The 20,534-nt window shown below is 38.1% G+C and overlaps 1 protein-coding gene across 3 annotated transcripts in view; it reads right to left on the bottom strand.

Annotated features, from left to right (window-relative positions):
- Positions 1–2,203: 2,203 nt before the first annotated feature.
- The window catches only part of LOC139453205 (major facilitator superfamily domain-containing protein 10-like), a 55,875-nt gene continuing 37,544 nt past the window's right edge, over positions 2,204–20,534 (bottom strand). For all 3 annotated transcript variants that reach the window (XM_071234834.1, XM_071234833.1, XM_071234832.1), the window contains exons 5-12: positions 18,938–19,096; positions 15,095–15,289; positions 13,518–13,611; positions 12,321–12,432; positions 10,623–10,678; positions 9,296–9,439; positions 8,672–8,809; positions 2,204–7,808 (exon numbers count right to left, since the gene is read on the bottom strand). In XM_071234834.1, the coding sequence (XP_071090935.1) occupies positions 7,708–7,808; positions 8,672–8,809; positions 9,296–9,439; positions 10,623–10,678; positions 12,321–12,432; positions 13,518–13,611; positions 15,095–15,289; positions 18,938–19,096 (999 nt within the window). In that variant the 3' untranslated portion in view covers positions 2,204–7,707. The remainder of the gene's footprint in view (positions 7,809–8,671; positions 8,810–9,295; positions 9,440–10,622; positions 10,679–12,320; positions 12,433–13,517; positions 13,612–15,094; positions 15,290–18,937; positions 19,097–20,534) is intronic.

Genomic DNA, 20,534 nt, shown 5'->3' with positions numbered 1-20,534 from the left:
ACTTAAGAATATCATTGTCGCAATTTCGATGTGGTTATTGTGATTTAATGTTTTACAAAAAAACCTATTTCAAGCCACTGGTTTAGAACATTTCAAAACTTGATTAATTACAGACCACTGTCATATAGCTGGGATATTACTACTACTACTACTACTACTACTACTACTACTACTACTACTACCAGGGCTTCTACTACTACTACTACTACTACTACTACTACTACTACTACTACTATGGATTGTGGGACTCGTGAAGATCCGATGTAGAAAAGGTCTTCAGCAATCCATGCCTGTCGTTGACATCCTGAGCATCGAGCCACACAATTGCGATACTATGACAAGCATCAGTCTTACAAGAATATTCGCCTTTTACGGCAAGCATGGGTTGCTGAAGACGTTCTAAAATAAAATGAGGCCGTGCTCAGTCACGAAAGTCAAATGAGTCCATGTAGGATTTGTATGTGAATTCATTACTCTACCACTTCCTGATATTGAAACAATGTGCAGAGTACAATCTCATTAAAATCAGGTCTAAGTTCTCGCTGACGCTAAACAAAGATCTGAGGACATCCCATTACGGGTCACGCCAGAACGACCTTTCGCGAACTTTGACCGACCACTGAAATGACTAACCAGAAGTCGACATCAGCCAATTAGAAAGCAGCTTCCTCGATCTTTACGGCACACTGGCGACCTGGCGACTTCCATTACGACTACGCTTGAAAAATATCTACACAGTTCTCGATTAAAATCTGAAAATTGAACAAACGAACTTTCCGGAATGTCTAAGATATGGTTGAGAGTGTATGGCAGTGCTTCCCACGTACTGTGCAACGCCTCTTCCGTTCAAATGTTTCCCCCATGGAAACGAGAGATAGGCGATAATTTTAACATATCAGTTGTACGGGCTGTAACTGTCGTTCGGAATATCCCGTGTTAACGTTTTCGAGGTTGCATGATTAGAAAACACATTCCAACTGTCACTTTCATGATCTGGTAAGCGACGCTTTGATTGGTCGGATGAAAGGTCGTTCTGGCGTGACCCGTAATGGGATGTCCTTAGGTCTTTGTTTAGCGGCAGCGAGAACTTAGACCTGATTTTTATGAGATTGTGCAGAGTAGAAAGTCGCAAGATTGTCAAGATTGCATGGGAAATATTGCCGTTTGTGCTTTATAATCTGAACACACATTGGTCAGACCCAGAGACCCGTCAGAGAACCTGCCCGTTTCTCAACCTGGTTGTCGTTTGATTCGTTGGTCACAAATAGGGACTATGTACACTGCGAAGCAGCCATATGTATTTCGGGCTCTCTCTTTCACCCCAACCACCACAGCTACTATCAATACCACTGCTACCATCTCCACACCAATTTGGAGGTTTGACCGCCAACATTACTGCACATTGAAGACAATAGCACAGCGCTGGAAAATATACAAAGGCAGCTTGATCCAACAACTTTTCAATGGGTGATGGATGATGATCCTTAACGTCACATTGAAGATTATTTCACTTACAGTGACCCGCATTCAGGTGTGAGTGGGTGGGTGCTTGCACTTATCTGGACTTAAGGTTAGTTTTATAGTGCTAGCCCACTAAGATACCATGCCACAGTTTAAAGGGATACCTCACTTAGATAAATACTGCCTCCGAGCCCACCAGTCCTTGTTTATCCCCTTGATGCTGAACGCCAGGCAGGGTAACAAGTACATTCCTTGTAACATATTTTGGACTGACATGGCTCGGATTCGAACCACTGGCCACCTACTCATCTTGGGAGACTCTACATCAACTACACCATGGGTGAGTGAATGAGTTGGGTTTAACCCCGCTTTCTTTTAACAGTATTCCAGCTTAATGTGGGAGGAAAGCCTGAAGTGATGCAGGTCTCAGACGTTTAGCACTTCGGTGAAACCCACGAGCATGGGTATGGTGCTGACAAACCTAGAAACATCATTGGGGAGATCGGGGATTCGAACCCACAATCATAGGTTTCTGGTGTGCCCAAGGGACACAACTCTGCACAGCGAATCGCGGCGTCTTAGACGACTGGGGCACCCGTGCCCCCTTCTGCACAGCGAATTGCGGCGCCTTAGACGACTGGGCCACCGGTGCCCCCACTACACCATGGAGGTGGTCACGAACATCAGCCAATGGCCATGTGATCAAACATCTTGATCTGTATATGATGACAAAACCATGTCGTAAAATAACATTTTTATTAAAATATTAGATAAATAACAATTTTATGTCTATGTTTCAATGCAGAAAGTGAGCAGATTTGTTCATACATTTTCCATCTGACTTGAAACAAAAAGGTCACGACAAATTGATAACTTGATTGTTAGAATCATTTCCTGTTTACCAGAAAAAGAACATTATGACTAATAATGATACATTTCCTTCAAAACAACTTCACCCAAGATCCACGTTTTGACCAACAAATCTGACAAACGAGTTATCAACTTATAATGGCCTATTGTTTACTCCTGGATAATTAGTTAAACAACACCTAAATAAGCAAAAAGCACTATATGATATGGTCAATTATTATTCAATAACCACAATAAGCAATCTGGATTAATATGATGAAATCAAAGTCTGCCAATTCTCAAAAAAATGAGTTTACAGTAACATGACCATTAATCCCTTTTAAAGAAGAAATTATAGACAACCCTGCAATCAGAATGATGAAGTACACAAAGAGTAGAATGATAGGTTGAGAAGGATAGCTTTGGATGTATTGATTAATTAATTCATTTAATGTGATATTTTTTCTAGCTTTGTTGTTTTGCTAGTAATGTGGTTTTTTATCGAGTGTGATTTGGATAGTGTTGTTGGTATATCAAGTTCTAAAAAGTTCTGTAAACAATACAATATATACATAATTGTCACTATTTTGTCATGTTGTTTTGCACAGCCATATCATATTCAATATAAAATCTAATATATTATATCTGGGGAAATAAGCACACAGAATCTTCACTTGCTTTCAGTCTCATTGTGGATTACAATCTGACTAGGTCAACTAAAGGTCAATTACAGTCAAGGGAAGGTCACATACAATCAAGGGGAGGTAATTCAGAACTAAGGGGAGATAATGCCGTTTTGTGAGTGAGTGAGTTTGGTTTCACGACGCTTTTAACGGTATTCCAGTGTGTCAGCTTAATATGGGAGGAAAGCCTGAAGTGATGCAGGTCTCAGACGTTGACAACTTCGGTGAAACCCACAAGCACGGTTATGGTGCTGACAAACCTAGAAACATAACTGGGGTGAACCCGGATTCGAACCCACAACTATAGGTTTCTGGTGTGCCCAGGGGACGCAACTCTGCACAGCGAATCGCAGCGCCTTAGACTGGGCCACCCGTGCCCCGCTGTTTAGTTTAGTTTTTTTCAATGTGCAATTGCAAGTATTACCTTTTGCATGTTTGATATTCATGTACAAAAATGTGCAACAATCTATTTTCATAAATGACTGTACACAATCTTGTAGCCAGCAACATATATAGACAATATTTCATTAAAACCATGAAACATAACAGAATATCAGTTTGGAAATTGTCCTGCACTTGAGGACACTAATAAAGAATGGCGACCATTGATTTGGAGTGAGTGAGTTGGATTTAACGCCACTTTTAACAATATTCCAGTTATATCACGGCGTTGCATTGATTTGTCACAAACAAACAACTGTCATGTTTTTATCAAAATATAAAAAAATAATTCAAGAGGGAGCAAAAAATATCTTTGTAATTATTTTAAGATATCCACAGTTCTAGAAAGTAAGATATTGAGATAGACAATACCCAAAGTCTAGCAATTCATAATGGTTGATCAGATAGCATTCATTCTAAAGAAACCACTATCAGTTTTATGCACAAAATGTCCTTGGTGTCACTGCAGATAAAATTCAATAAAAACACATACATATTACAAATAGTGCATAAAAGACACCGGCAGCAGTTGTGTGTTACCACAGGTATAATATTAGTGTAATATTAGTATAATATTAGTATAATAATGTATAAACATAATAGTAATAGTGGTACCAAACATGAAGTGATATGTTTAATCGGTCAAGGAAGACCACCCTTTAAATACAACTTCCCACTAAAACCTGCCACCAAAATATCATTTTTTACATTTTATGGTTGTAAAACAACACTAAGTATCTGTCCATGAGTTGAGTGAGTGAGTGATGCTAAATGCTGTTTTCACCAGTCCAATGTAGATTGTGAGATCAAACCCGGAGCAGACGGACACCTCATTGACTGACCATTGTCGGGTCAAGATGAGACCACTCTGGTCAGTGTCAGGACAGCCTGACCAATACCAACTTCAAGACACTGACCACACGAACAGACTACAAGTTGCTACATCCATCTTGCATTCAATAGTCACCTAATCAGCAACTTGAAAACAACTACTAACTACTGTATATGTGTGTTACTTCTACAAGTTTTCTTCTTTCTGGGCGTAAAAACAAAATAAAAACTATCCTGTACTCATTTAATCATCATCAATACGTACTGGTCTTGCTGACTTCAGGAATATCCTTCAAGTGATGAAGAATAACAGAATATCTATCTAAGTGAAATAATTAACCCCTGAACACATACATCTTCCCGAGGCAAGAAAGTTGACTGACTATAAAAGTCCAGTTTCCACCCTTGCCAAACTAGGCTGGTATTATTTCGCGATGTAAGACCCGTTTTATCACAATATAGATCTTGATTATCGATCAGATTGTCCTGACCGGGCGCCACCATTTTGTGTGAAGCAAACGCAAGTGATACGAGAGGTGGAATATGATTGGTCCATAGGAGAGGCTTAGAAGGGAAATAACTGGTAATAACCACTGGTGGCGCTACGATCGAGCCCAGGAATTCCAGCCTAGTTCGGCAAGGTGGAAACTGGACTTTTAAAGTCAGTCAACTCTCTTGCCTCGGGAAGATGGAACACATACGGCTGTGGTATGGTAGTGATTGTCATACTAATGAAGTGAGGCCGTGTATATTTCACGGAAGTCAACAGAATCCTGTGCTCTGTGCTTGGAGTAACGGGAGGGCTTATTGGTGGTTTCCCTGTCGCAGGAACATGGTTCGAAACAGTGACTACACCACAAGCTTCCCTATTCTCTGCTAGTGGGGAAGCGTAGAGTATGAAATCTTAAAAGTATTAACGATGTGTTGAATTGAAAGCAGGATTAGATTAGAAACACTAACTGATATTAGTTTCATTCCAACTTTTAATTCAAATTCTTTTGCAGAGCAGTCAAAGCCCATTTTTTATTTTTGTTTCTTTTGTAATCTTTTCTACATCTAGTTTATTAATGAATGTTATTTGATTACCACTGTTGCTAGGCTACCAATATGTACTGTCTTGATCATTCTTAAAAATGAATTTAAAGGCATGAAGCACATAAGTATGATTGATATTGAAATGAACCACATCGTTGGTGAAGATGTACTTCTCCCAATTGACCCCCTTGGTGCCAGCTATGCTACAATAAACACTGTTTCATGCATAAGGTATTTGACTGAATACCAAAGACTTCTGCAGTAGGCCCTTGTGCATGTTTGTTTGTTGTAAAGATGGCAGCATACAGTACAGGGGCTTTGAAGATTCATACAAAATATATACAAAACAGTCTGGCCCACATCACACCATCCTTGTTTACCAAGGGTATTATATCTCCATTTTATTATGATAAATACAGAGGACGTAACCAGTGATTGACATCATGAGCATCGATCTACACCACTGTGATATGATGACATGCATCAACCAAATCAGCGAGCCTGCATGGGTTGCTGAAGACCTAATCTAACCCGGATCTTGACAGGTATCTCTCTGATGGGTGTAATTTGACTGAAGGCTATTTTCAGCATCATGTTACCTGAATCATCCTCCAAAAGAAGCTAAATGGGTTATGGGTATTTATGAAAATCGCAATATAATACCCTGGACTAGTGAGGATGATGTCACATAGAAACGCGTCATGTTTATCCTAATAAGTAAAACCATACAATTACAGACTATATATGAGGTCAATACCTGCTTTTATGGACAATAAAAACAATATTAATAACAGTAAGTCCAAGGTAGATATGCTATTTATCCAGATCCATTAAAAAAAGGTCTTGAATCTGCCTGCTTATGCCGCTGTTAGCAATATTCCAGCAATATCAGGGTGGGGAGCCCCAGAAATGGGCTTCACACATTGAACCCATGTGGGGAATCAAACCCAGGTCTTCGGGGTGAGAAGCAAACGCTTTAACTACTGGGCTACCCAACCGCCCCAATTACATAATAAAGAGCCAAAAGCAGATTCAACATGTCAAACCACGTTAGCTACAATGACATTGGGGGTTTCCAACAAAAAGTGACATAAGATTGACTTAAATTTGGGGAGTATACCATCGGGTAATCCCCATTCTATTTTTAGTAACTCAGTCAATACTGTAAGGTATCAGACCTGACAAGGAGTCATTATGCATTTAATGCTTCTAGGCCAATGAATATGATGGAAAACTTAGCAATATCTAATAATGTTTTTTATCATTCAAACTCCAGTTTAACACAGCAATGCCCAGGGGAAAGGTCACTTTTTTCACTCAACATCTCTTCAACAACTGACACAATTCACCAATGAACCATGATACAAGAACTAAATGATACAATTCATGATCAGTTTAAATCTGTAACAGTACGTCTCATTTCAGAAATCCAAGCAATCGATCTGTTTGTCAATTCTAAATCTGATACTGTTTCAATTTTGGCCTTATATTGAAAGGTACAGTAATTTCTGTCTCATCATATTTAGGTTTTAAATAGATATGAACAAGAGAGATTAAAAACAGAGTTATTTTGTTATTGTATGAATTAGAATATCAAAGATATCATAAGAAAATTATGGGGATACATATTCATATATTCAACAAATTTGTTTATCATTTGTATAAGAAATATTACTTATGATATTACAGAGCGTTGAAGAGCTGGAAATGTGACTTATCCAAACAGTTGGACATATATTTTATATATTTATAACACTTGCATTTTGTAATCTTCAGAAAATACTGTAAATACTTTGAAACTTTAATGAGAAATATGAAAAATTGAATTCATTACAAATGATTCAGAGCAATTTTCCAAGTGATGATATTTGTGCAAATGGATGTCCGTTGACATGGATAATGCGAAACACTTATACACTGACTGACATTTTTGTCGACTTTCAAATATTGTATGTATACATTTCTAACTTCCATCTATACATATTACCAAAAAATAATTTATTCTCAGTCATACTGTAAAAATAGAAAATTCAAAAATATTTACAAAAGATATATAGATAACTAATATCTATTCATTAATCATGACTTCTTTATGAGGCAAAAGAAAACTGATGCAATAGATAGTATCAGATTTATGATGTTTGTTAATAAAATACCTTAATGTTTATATCACTTTTTTCAGTAATATTTTCTTTTGATTTTTTATCTCGAGTTTATGTTCGAATAGCTGAACACTTTGATTTAGTCTTACTTTCTACTCCAAATTCATTACTTACAATCATATTTTCTAAAAAAAAAGGACAAAATATCTTCTGAAGCACCAGAATCTTATTTTGGACGTCGTTTGACATAAGAACGATATGTGTGGCAGACATTCCAAGATGGCAGACAATTTCAACATGGCTGCTCAGTCCTCTTTCCTCTCCTTCGATCTCAGCAGCAGGAGTGGAATGATTAGTGACACAGCTCCAATATTGTAACACCAGTGATCTCCCATGAGCCAGAAAACTGAAAATTAAAACACATGCCATTAAAATATTTCATAAGATGTTTTTTTAAGAAAATAACATGAGGTATTATGCAAGGACTTTCAAAAACAGAAGCAGCCCCTTCAATCACCATTTCCTCAAAGCTACAAAAGTCTTTTAAAAAATATACCACAATGTACATACAGTCCAAAAACCACTTCCAGACCAGGAACAATTACCAAGTCACAAGTAACAGTGCAGCCACAACTGGCAATGAATGGTTAGTGAGTTGCCACTTTGAATAGCATTCCAGTTATATCATAGCCTGTCAGCTTAATGTGGGAGGAAAGCGCGAAGTGATGCAGGTCTTTGACGCTTACCGCATTGGTGAAACCCACAAGCACAGGTAAGGTGCTGACAAACCGAGATATAATCATTTCACAGTGAATTGCTGTGCCTTTGACCACTGGGCCCCCTGTGATTCCCAAGGGAACTGAAGCTGTTTACCTCCTATGACTTAAATGCGGAGAAGAAGACGGGTCCTCTGGTATGTGCCCTGAGGGAACTGAAGCTTTCTACTGCTGAGGACTTACCTCTGGAGAAGACGAGGGACCCGTGTCCCAGTCCTATGCCCCGACGAAACTGAAGCTGTCTACTGCCTAAGACATACTTGCAGAGAAGAGGAGGGGCCCCGTGGCCCTTGCCAGTGCCCCGATGGAACTGAAACTGTCTACTGCCTAAGACTTACCTCTGGAGAAGACGAGGGACCCGTGTCCCAGTCCTATGCCCTGACGAAACTGAAGCTGTCTACTGCCTAAGACTTACTTGCGGAGAAGAGGAGGGGCCCCGTGGCCCTTGCCAGTGCCCCTACGGAACTGAAGCTGTCTACTGCCTAAGACTTACTTGCGGAGAAGAAGAGGGGCCCCGTAGCCCGTGCCAATGCCCCGAGGGAGCGGAAGATGCCCATGATGATGCCCTTCTGGTCATCCCCACCGCACACTGATATCATGGTCGTCATGCACGGCACAACTGTTGCTGAGGCTGTGAATAGAATATTATAGATTGTTGTACTGTCATCACCATCATCTTAATCATTATCTTCATAAGCTCATATGTGGGATACATTTAACTGACTCATAATATGTCAACCCATAATTTTTCTCATGAATGTTATGTGGCAGTAGATTTTGTAATTTGCAAATGAATGAAGCGCTCATAAAATATCAAACTCCATTGTTTCTAGATTATTTTTTCACTGACGACAACCAGAATACTTTTGAGTTATCCCCCTTTGAGTCAGGTAAGCTAAAAAAACTTTAAGTAGGTGAAACGTGTAAGGGAAGTAACTCATTATGGTAAGGAAAGTAAGCTTTTGGCATGAAGTTCAAATAAACAATCCACACACCACATTTCTATCATAACCTGTGTTAGTTTACTATTATGCAAGTTTAATTAAATTTGAACACAATTCTTTTGGTTTAAATTGTTTTATCCACCAACAAACCAGTGACAAATATGGAGACTTACCAAACGCAAATAGAGGGAACACAATCATGTTGTACATCTCCCACCGGGATATTCCCAGGATGAAGAACGCTGGCATCAGAAGCATCATTCCCCGTTTGGCCACAGACCTCTCTCTTCCGGCCTTCACTTTCCGCGTGTAACAGCCTGTGAAGAGTTTGTTACAGTATACTGCTTGTTCTAATGATAATCCTTACTGGTAAACCTACAAACTAGGGTTGATTGATAAGTTCTGGGCCTCACGTAGAAGGCATAGTGAAATGTTTTGCTGTGGACATTAGATGATGTCGTAGAGGTATATCCACAACACAGCTGTGGAGAGGAGTTAGTACTTTGCATTGAATTTAGAGTTATCTGCCCCTATACATGACCAACATTGATTGTTCTCAATGTTTTTGGATGGGACAGTTTTGGATGGGACAGAGTGAGTGAGTTGTGTTTAACGCCGCTTTTAACATTATTTCAGTTATATCACAGCGTGCCTGCTTAATGTGGGAGGAAAGCCTGAAGTGATGCAGGACTCAGACGTTTAACACTTCCGTGAAAACCACGAGCATGGGTACGGTGCTGATAAACCTAGAAACATAATTGGGGCGAACCGGGATTCGAACCCACAATCATAGGTTTCTGGCATGCCCAATGGATGCAATTCTGCACAACGAATCGCGGCACCTTAGACGACAGTTTCAAGGAGGCGACATAGGGCAACTTCCAGCAAGCAATAGTAGCAGGGATGCTTATTTGAAAATACTGTTTTCCTATCAGCTTCCGACACTGTTCTGGATTTAAGTACTACTGCCTTGCTGATTTCACAATGTCGCTGTGTGAACCGATTTCTGTGTTAACTTCTCCCTTCACCTGGTGGAAGTGGTCGTGTGCACAGCGCACAGCGCACAGGTCACAAATCAGGTGAAGTTAAGCAACGTCGGTCGCGGATGGGTGACCGCGTTTCGACAGCTTGGTTTCTAAGAGTTTCTAGGGCTTCGGTCCTGCCCCACACTGAAGCACATGTACCACATGTGGCGTCTCCTTGGGCAAGTGACTTTGTTCAAAATGTGCCTCTGTTCACCCAGCAGTGATTGGGTACCTTCTAGTGCCTAACTGGCAGATTGGGTTGTATACTCCCCAGGGACCTGAGAATGATTCTTGAGTGCACAATGATTCAGTGACTGGGGTAATAATAGCTCTTTGAGTATGAGTGGTGTGGAAATATGCACAAAATAAATAGCCTATTATCATTATTATTATTATTATGCTTATTATTTCAAAGAGGAAATTTGCAGTATCCACATCAAAAGCAGAGTGGTACATGAGAACATACAAGACCCACCTTGTACAAGGAACATGATCACACCAATCATGAGAAACATCTTCGCTTGTCCTCGACTGAGAGAAAGAAAAAAGTGATAGTTATTGAAAAACATTTATGCGAATGGGATGATTTTAAGGATCTGATCCCAATATCAGTGCTTTTCAACCAATCACATTGAAGAACACACTTCAATTTATGTCAAAATGTCTTCAAGTAACACACTGCTTAATTACAGCAGCTGGACAAACTCAAAATGGGTACCCAACACTGGAGCAGAGTGACCCTTTAACACCTGGTGTCACAGACGAACTATTTCAGTAGTCAACGTGCACAACTTGACCTACTTCTTGTATCTTAACAATTTGAACTACTTGTATCCAAACAATCTCATTAAAATCAGATCGAAGTTCTCGCTGCCGCTGAACAAAGATCTGAGGACATCCCATTACGGGTCACAGCAAAACAACCCTTCGCGAACTTTGACCAACCACTGAAATGACTGACAAGATGTCAACATCAGCCAATTGGAAAGCAGCTTTCTCGAGCTTTACGGCACTCGCTTCAACCTGGCGACTTCCATTACAGGCTACACTTGAAAAATATGTTGACACAGTTCTCAAATAAAATATTGAAAACTGAACAAACGAACATTCCGGAATGTCTAATATATGGTTGCGATTGTATGGCAGTGCTTCCCACGTACTGTGCAACGCCTCCTCCGTTCAAATGTTTATCCCAAGGAAGCAAGAGATAGACGATAATTTTGATGGAATCAGTCGTACGGGCTGTCATTCGGAATACACTGTGTTAACGTTTTCGAGGGTTGCATGATTAAAAAACACATTCTGACTGTCACTTTCATGATCTGGTAAACAACGCTTAGATTGGTCGGATGAAAGGTCGTTCTGACGTGACCCGTAATGGGATGTCCGCAGATCTTTGTTTACAAAAAAGAGAACTAAAATCTGATTTTAATGAGATTGGTATCCAAACAACTTGACCTACTTGTTGTATCCAAACAATTTGACCCACTTGTTGTATCCCAACAATTTGACCTACTTGTTGTATCCAAACAACTTGACCTACTTGTTGTATCCCAACAATTTGACCTACTTGTTGTATCCCAACAATTTGACCTACTTGTTGTATCCCAATAATTTGACCCACTTGTTGTATCCCAACAATTTGACCTACTTGTATCCCAACAATTTGACCTACTTGTATCCCAACAATTTGACCTACTTGTATCCCAACAATTTGACCTACTTGTATCCAAACAATTTGACCTACTTGTTGTATCCAAACAATTTGACCTACTTGTTGTTTCCAAACAATTTGACCCACTTGTTGTATCCACACAATTTGACGCACTTGTTGTATCCACACAATTTGACCCACTTGTTGTATCCAAACAATTTGACCTACTTGTTGTATCCAAACAATTTGACCCACTTGTTGTATCCACACAATTTGACCTACTTGTATCCAAACAATTTGACCTACTTGTTGTATCCAAACAATTTGACCTACTTGTTGTATCCAAACAATCTGACCCACTTGTTGTATCCAAACAATTTGACCTACTTGTTGTATCCAAACAATTTGACCTACTTGTTGTATCCAAACAATTTGACCCACTTGTTGTATACACACAATTTGACCTACTTGTATCCAAACAATTTGACCTACTTGTTGTATCCAAACAATTTGACCTACTTGTTGTATCCAAACCGGAAGGTCATGAGGAAGGGCAAGGTGAACTCGAGGCCAGAGTAGATGAACATGTACAGGAAATAGACAAGACCAATGCGTTGTATAGACTTCTTACCTGTGGAGAACAAAAACTCAATATGGGGGATGGGGGGTGGTAATCTTAATCTTAAGGTAAACTTAATCCCTAGATGTAAAACAATGCCTAGCAGAACAAAAAATACAATTTAAACAGTAAATCAACATGTCTGGTGATTTTTTATCGCTAATTTCAAATTTATACTGACCAAGTTTTTCATCACCTGTTTGTTTACCGGAATTCGCTGAAGGGGTACAGTGTAATATTTTTTTCGGCGCATAATATTAGTTTTTCTTTTCTAAAAATACCGAATCCGCTAGAGGGGGTGCGCACTATACTCAAGAAAATACGGTACAGTGAACACTTTTCCTAACCAGTGTAATTACATGATTAATTTGCATACTTCATTACAGATTTGTTGACGTGGTATTTCCAGTGTTACATGCTCACGGTAATGTCTCTCGAAACTCATTATGGTGTGTATAATGCGCACCCCCTCCTACAAAGTTGTGTTTTGGGGAAAAAAAGTGGGCACTTTACTAAAAGAAATAAGGTACCCATTTTTTATTTATTTGGGTTGCTAAACACAGCACTCAACAATAGTCTACCTAAATGACTGTAAATAATCAAGTCTGGATCAGATAATCAAGTAATTGTCAGGCGTGAAGACAATCCAACCACAAAGTCTGTCTGATCCAACAAGTCACCTCTTACGACAAGCATTGGTTGATTTGGTCCTATTCTGAACCAGACTCCCCACGGGAAAACACAAATACTAATACAACTGGTCTAGGAAACACTCCCGTTTGTAGCAGGATGTGAAGTGATCCCACAGCAAGCTGACAATGTAAAGATGGCATCAGTGGGATGACTCCACACCAGGTCACACTATTACAAGTTGCAATGTTTGGTCTGTCCGAACTATAAATCTATCTTCTAATATACAGTCTATAAATGTTCCTAACACAAAGTGCAGTTAAAAGTATGAGTATATACTTGAGCCGCTACCACAGGCGAAGATGACGACCCTTGTCAGGAATCAAACCCAGATGATGAGCCAGTCTTAATACCACTTGCCTACCGTCAGGCTCCACAAATCTTGTGAAAATGGCGACACAACTTACTTTCTGATCCCATCTGCACAGGTTCAAATTTAAAGATGGACTTGGTGTTGATGAATTTGCCAGCATTCTCCCAAATATAAGACGTATCCTGCACCTGGCAACCAAAGTGGGAAAATAGACAAGTTGGGTCAATAGATGATGTTTTTGTTCCATTTCACATGACAAACATTAAGAATAGATAAATACTATGATATACTCTTCATGATATGTGATACATACGATGATATACACTACACGATACAGTCCATGACACTCTACACTATATATGATACATACCATGATACATACCATCATACTTACCATGATACAATCCCCACCAAATATGATACATACCAAGATACACTCTCCACAATACATGATACATACCACAAAACATTCTTCACGATATAAGATACATACTACAATACACTCTTCACGATATACAATACATACAACAATACACTCTTCACGATATACAATACATACCATGACACACTCTTCACGATATACAATACATACCATGACACACTCTTCACGATATACAATACATACCATGACACACTCTTCACGATATACAATACATACCATGACACACTCTTCACAATATACAATACATACCATGACACACTCTTCACGATATACAATACATACCATGACACACTCTTCACAATATACAATACATACCATGACACACTCTTCATGATATACAATACATACCATGTCACACTCTTCATGATATACAATACATACCATGCTCATGATATACAATACATACCATGACACACTCTTCACGATATACAATACATACCATGACACACTCTTCACAATATACAATACATACCATGACACACTCTTCATGATATACAATACATACCATGACACACTCTTCATGATATACAATACATACCATGACACACTCTTCATGATATACAATACATACAACAATACACACAAGTACCATCTTTTAACGTCTTTTGTTATGATGGGCCGGCGATTGAACCTTGGACCTTCCACTCTCTGGGTAGACATTCTACCAGAAGACCACAGAGGCGGTCTACATACCACGATACGCTCTTCACGATATATGATACATACCACGATACACTCTTCACGATATATGATACATACCACGATACACTCTTCACGATATATGATACATACCATGATACACTCTTCACGATATATGATACATACCACGATACACTCTTCACGATATATGATACATACCATGATACACTCTTCACGATATATGATACATACCATGATACACTCTTCACGATATATATGATACATATACCATGATACACTTCACGATATATGATACATACCATGATACACTCTTCACGATATATATGATACATACCATGATACACTCTTCACGATATATGATACATATACCATTATACTCTTCACGATATATGATACATATACCATGATACACTCTTCACGATATATGATACATACCATGATAGGCTCTTCACGATATATGATACATACCATTATACGCTCTTCACGATATATATGATACATGCCATGATACACTATTCAAGATATATGATACATACCATGATACACTCTACACGATATATGATACATACCCTTTTAGAACTTGGTAGAGTCTCCTCCAGGAAGAAGTATATGAAGAGGATATCGGACACCGCCAGGGTGAAGGCAAACAGGGCTGGAAACAGGTAGAATATTCCCTTCTCCTCGTGCCGCGTGAGAGCAGAGAACCCTCCTCCCACTGCAGGTCCAATGATGAAGCCCAGGGAGAAGGCTATGCCTATCATAGCCTGCCAACATATACATATACATCCCAGGATATTGGATATCTGTAGCTTGACAAATATTTAAGACATCTGTTAAAATATATATAAAGTAGTATAAAACATAGTTTGAGATACTGAAGCAGGTTTTATAGTGCTAGTTCACTGAGATACCATGCTGCAGTTTAACATGAATACCCTACTCAGACACAGTATTCTGACTCCGAGCTGACCAGTCCTTGTTTTAGCCCCTTATTGCCATGCATCAGGCAGGGTAACAACAAGTACCATCTTTTAACATCTTTTGGTATGACATGGAAGGGGATCGAAGCACCAACTTTCCACTCTCTGGGGAGACAACTCATCCACTAGACCAGGGAGGCAGTCAAGATTGTGTTAACAAAAAACTCAATAAGGGAAAGACACAGCTACAAAAATCTCTGAACCAATTACAACCATGTGTTGTATGTAAAGAATCATATTGGAGTTTTTCTTTGACGCTGGGATCATCAGTGCAAACGTTTCAGCATCCTAGGCCTTGTGGATTCAGAGGACATGTCAGGTTATTAGCATATTGAAAGCAAACAATTTTCAGGTGAACTACCGTATATCGCTGTCTATAAAGCGACCCCATGTATGGGACGACCCCCCTGTACAAGCCTTTAAAATCTATGTTAATCTATCTATAAACTGAATCGGAATGAAGCACGTCACCAGCGCATACACAATCCCTATATTTGCAGTAAAAACGTGTTTGTCTTCCGCAGAAAAAATTACATCGTTTCCCTTCAGCGATCAGGGAAACAAAACAGATCATAACAATTAAACTTGGTCAATACAAATTATAAAGTTGAGATAAAAAAAACACTAGACATGATTATTAAGCGATTAAATTGTATTAACTGTTTTGATAGGCATTGTATTATATGCAGAGATTAAGATTACCGTGTGTATTTTCTCGTAAACTAAGCCGGAAGTAGCTGTATACATGTTTCTTGGAATCTACCGGTAATTTGGTTAATAATTACTCAATAATATAACTTTAAAGAATTTTGATACAAAAATCGAAAAATTGAATATGAAACTATCATTTTATTCGGAATAATTTAATAATAATAATAATAAACTGCAACCTCGGGGTATCGCGGTACTTGTCATGTACGCTAAACGGAACGAAATCACTCACTAACCTTTATGTTTATTCGTGTTCTCTATATCAGATGTCATTTATTTTATCTAACAATGCATATTTTACTGATAAATGTCCATTATTTACATCAGTAGCTCCGAGTAAAAGCCGGGCCTCGCGCCCAGTTTGACAAGGGAGAGAACTCCATCATATTGTGGTACAGGGAAAAGTTGTGTATGGAGGTCTGAATTGGACAAAAACAGGACATAATTTTACCAACCACTTAGTATGATGATGCCAGACTAAGTGATTTGTCCAGACAAGTGCAAAGACAGCACAAGTAAAATTCTAAATATGTTTTCAGTAATAGGTTTTCAATGCATATCTACCGAAAAGTAAGAGAAATATAGTTTAAAAAAACAAAATATCAGAAATTATACTTTAAGAGTGTTTAAAAAAAATTTGGATGACAATAATTTGTCAATAAAATGGAAAAATGTTAAAAGTCAACAACAGATATATAAAAAGCACTCCTAGTATGCCCAAAGTATGTATTTATCTTTTGGTTACTAGTGAAGAACATATTTCTAAGTATGGCATTATGGCCCTTATGATCTCCTAAGAGATTCTGGGCACAGAGAGGGGGAAAAATGTGTGGACTACGTAACTTACGTTACCTTATTAGTCGCCATCAATATGCAGATGATCGAGTTCAGGTCGATAGAGAAAGTTTACTTGGGGAACTGCGGGTTATATCGTTGGCCATTGATAGATGGGGGTAAGGCAATAAGATGCAAGGAAATCACAAATGCCACGATACGATGTATGCCACAGTACCACGGGGTCTGAGTATATATATATATTTGAAATATATTAATAACCATAAGCGTATCACTTTGGTACAGCTGATCGCTATTGCCGGATATTTATTTCGTATAGAAAAATTTGACCAATCACCATAGATGCTTTTGCGCTTGTGATAGTGAAAACTTTACAAAGTTGACAAATAATAGTTGACAAATAATAGTCAAACTACAACAAATATGACTTTCAGCTAGTCAAAGTATGGCATTTATGATAAACATGAGTTGTGTGATCTTCCGATCACTTCACATACAATTTTGCCAAAATGAAAATAAACAATATTGAAAAAAATCAATAAAATAGATTACAAATTAGGAAAGTCCAGATATATAATAAACTTTTTTTATAACCAGACAGTGTAATTACATGATCAGTTTGTGTACTTCATTACGGATTTGTTGACATGGTATTTCCGGTGTTACGTGCTCACAGTTATGTCTGTGTTGGGGGGAAAAACATCAAAACTCTTCCACCCTGTGTATAAGACGACCCCCCTTGCAAGCCCCCTAATTTGAGGTAAGAAAAACTCGCCTTATACACAGTGATATACAGTAACTGTTTGATCTGCATTCTGGATACTCAAGCTTGATAACAGTGTAAGAATCTATATCGAAACATCGCTAAATGCAATTAACCAGAAGTTATTATCCATCAAGTTGCATGTTTTCTTATTTCTCAGGTGAGCTACATCATTGTAAAACCCAGATACAGTTAGGTCATCCAAATTACAATACATTCAGAAATACAACACTGTATTGACAAAATCATCAGATTTTCAGTCAGTAGCGTCAATTGTACATAGTATTGAATATGTGGAGCTAGTATTGATAAGCACAGCTGTTTCATGACACATCTGTTTCCTATTATAACACACCACAATTATGACAATGGCCACACTTACAATGCACTACAGTGAGATATAGCTGTGTATTTTATCACATTAACCACATTTACACTAAACTACAGTGTGTTATAGCTGTGTATTATATCACATTAACCACATTTACACTAAACTACAGTGTGTTATAGCTGTGTATTATATCACATTAACCACATTTACACTAAACTACAGCGTGTTATAGCTGTGTATTATATCACATTAACAACATTTACACTAAACTACAGTGTGTTATAGTTGTGTATTATATCACATTAACCACATTTACACTAAACTACAGTGTGTTATAGCTGTGTATTATATCACATTAACCACATTTACACTAAACTACAGTGTGTTATAGCTGTGTATTATATCACATTAACCACATTTACACTAAACTACAGTGTGTTATAGCTGTGTATTATATCACATTAACCACATTTACACTAAACTACAGTGTGTTATAGCTGTGTATTATATCACATTAACCACATTTACACTAAACTACAGTGTGTTATAGCTGTGTATTATATCACATTAACCACATTTACACTAAACTACAGTGTGTTATAGCTGTGTATTATATCACATTAACCACATTTACACTAAACTACAGCGTGTAATAGCTGTGTATTATATCACATTAACCACATTACCGTGTCAGGTTAGAATCGTGTCGCACTGATGGTATCAGAATATGTATCGTATCACGATTCCACCGTATTGTTACACCTCTAATGGCTACGTGGCATAAATCTACTCTCAAAGGTTCAGTTATTTGAAACTGTGGTTAATGACTTACCATGCCTCTCCCTCTTTTCTCCTTGTTAGAGACATCAGCGATGATGGCAGTGCAGAGGCCGATGTTGCCCTTGCTGATGCCGCCGACAAAGCGAGCAAGGACAAACAATGCAAAATTGTGCGACAGCATCCACAGGACATATGACAATGCCACACCAGCCTGTATAATGGGAAAAATATATTTTACTCAGTTGCACCCTCAGCAGTTTTACAATAATTTAAGGCCGTGAATAGGGGGTAGTTTTTTTTAAGAAAATATTTGACATGGAAGACATATGCGCCGGACATGTCCGATTGGGAATCTCAAATGTCCGGTTTAAAATATTGCTTACCGGACATATAAATTTTTCTGTCCGGACATTTTAAAAAGTATTGTCCGGACATTCGTAAATTTTGACCGGACGTGATCAACAGTTAGGACTGAGCAGTTTCTGTCTGCAGTTGTAACACAATGAAGATTATCTACACTGACAAGCTTTGTTTGTTTTGATTGCTGTAAATACATCGTACCTACATGATAGTCCAATCGGTCAATCACTGTAATAGGCAATAAACTGAGTTGACACTGATTAATCGAGGATTAATTACTGAGAACATCTTGTTAATTTGAGTAAAATGTGTTTACAACTGTACATAAATACCTTGCATCATCGATGTACCTCATTATCCTCACAATGCTATGATACATAACCTCAGACAAGAAGCGAAAGTGTGACGACAGCCAGTCTGCCGATGCAAATCAGTCGAGCGGATCTGCCAAACCCTCAAAGTCTGAATGATCATTTTGTAAGTCGTGGCTAACGACTTTCACTTGGTTGACATACAATGAGGATTTGCAGATTTTATTGTTTTCAGTAGCTAGTCGTATATTGAATCTTGATTGACCGCCATTTGGCTTTCTGTGACGATCGATATCAAATTTTTTTATGGTCAATAATTAAGAACAGATGAAAAAAGTATTCAAATAACTATTGCTATCAACGATATTTAAGTATTTATGATTATATTATCTGTCTTGTTTATAAATAATCTTTAGTTTAAAAAAAACCTTTTCCCGTGATGTCACGTGATAACCAAATATGGGATAATAGTCTCGATCCAAATGTTACAATGCGTACACTTGAGCAGACTATTGAATATTAATTAGACCGTTCACTACGTTAACAGATCGTTATTATAACAGAAACAAACGTATGTTTTCTATATATATCTAAAATGATATTATTTGTTATTAATTGTCCGGTGAATTAAACAATTTAAATTGAAACAATTGATAATTCATCATATTATGAATACATAACAACTTGTAATGTGTGTGTAAAAAGTCGTACTAAAATACGCTATTTGCAGGGTGTGTGGCCTAAATGCAAATGTCCGATTGGGATTTTAAATTTTCCAGACCCCTGCATGGAAGTAATAACAAAAACATGTTTGAAGCATATTTTTGATCAAACACAATCGTAATTTTCCTTTTTATTAAATTTTAAAAACTGTAATTGCCATATCAATTTACATAGGGACATTACTGTGTACCTATTATGCCTTCATCTGGTCAATTTCAATGAGTTCATTCTGTTCCAGGTGTGGTCGGGTAGCCT

The sequence above is a fragment of the Haliotis cracherodii genome, unplaced genomic scaffold (assembly GCF_022045235.1).
Source record: "Haliotis cracherodii isolate W230 unplaced genomic scaffold, xgHalCrac1.p SCAF_9, whole genome shotgun sequence".
Lineage (NCBI taxonomy): Eukaryota > Metazoa > Mollusca > Gastropoda > Lepetellida > Haliotidae > Haliotis > Haliotis cracherodii.
Note: the sequence above shows the minus strand (reverse complement) of the source record. Positions and strands in the feature narration are given on the sequence as shown.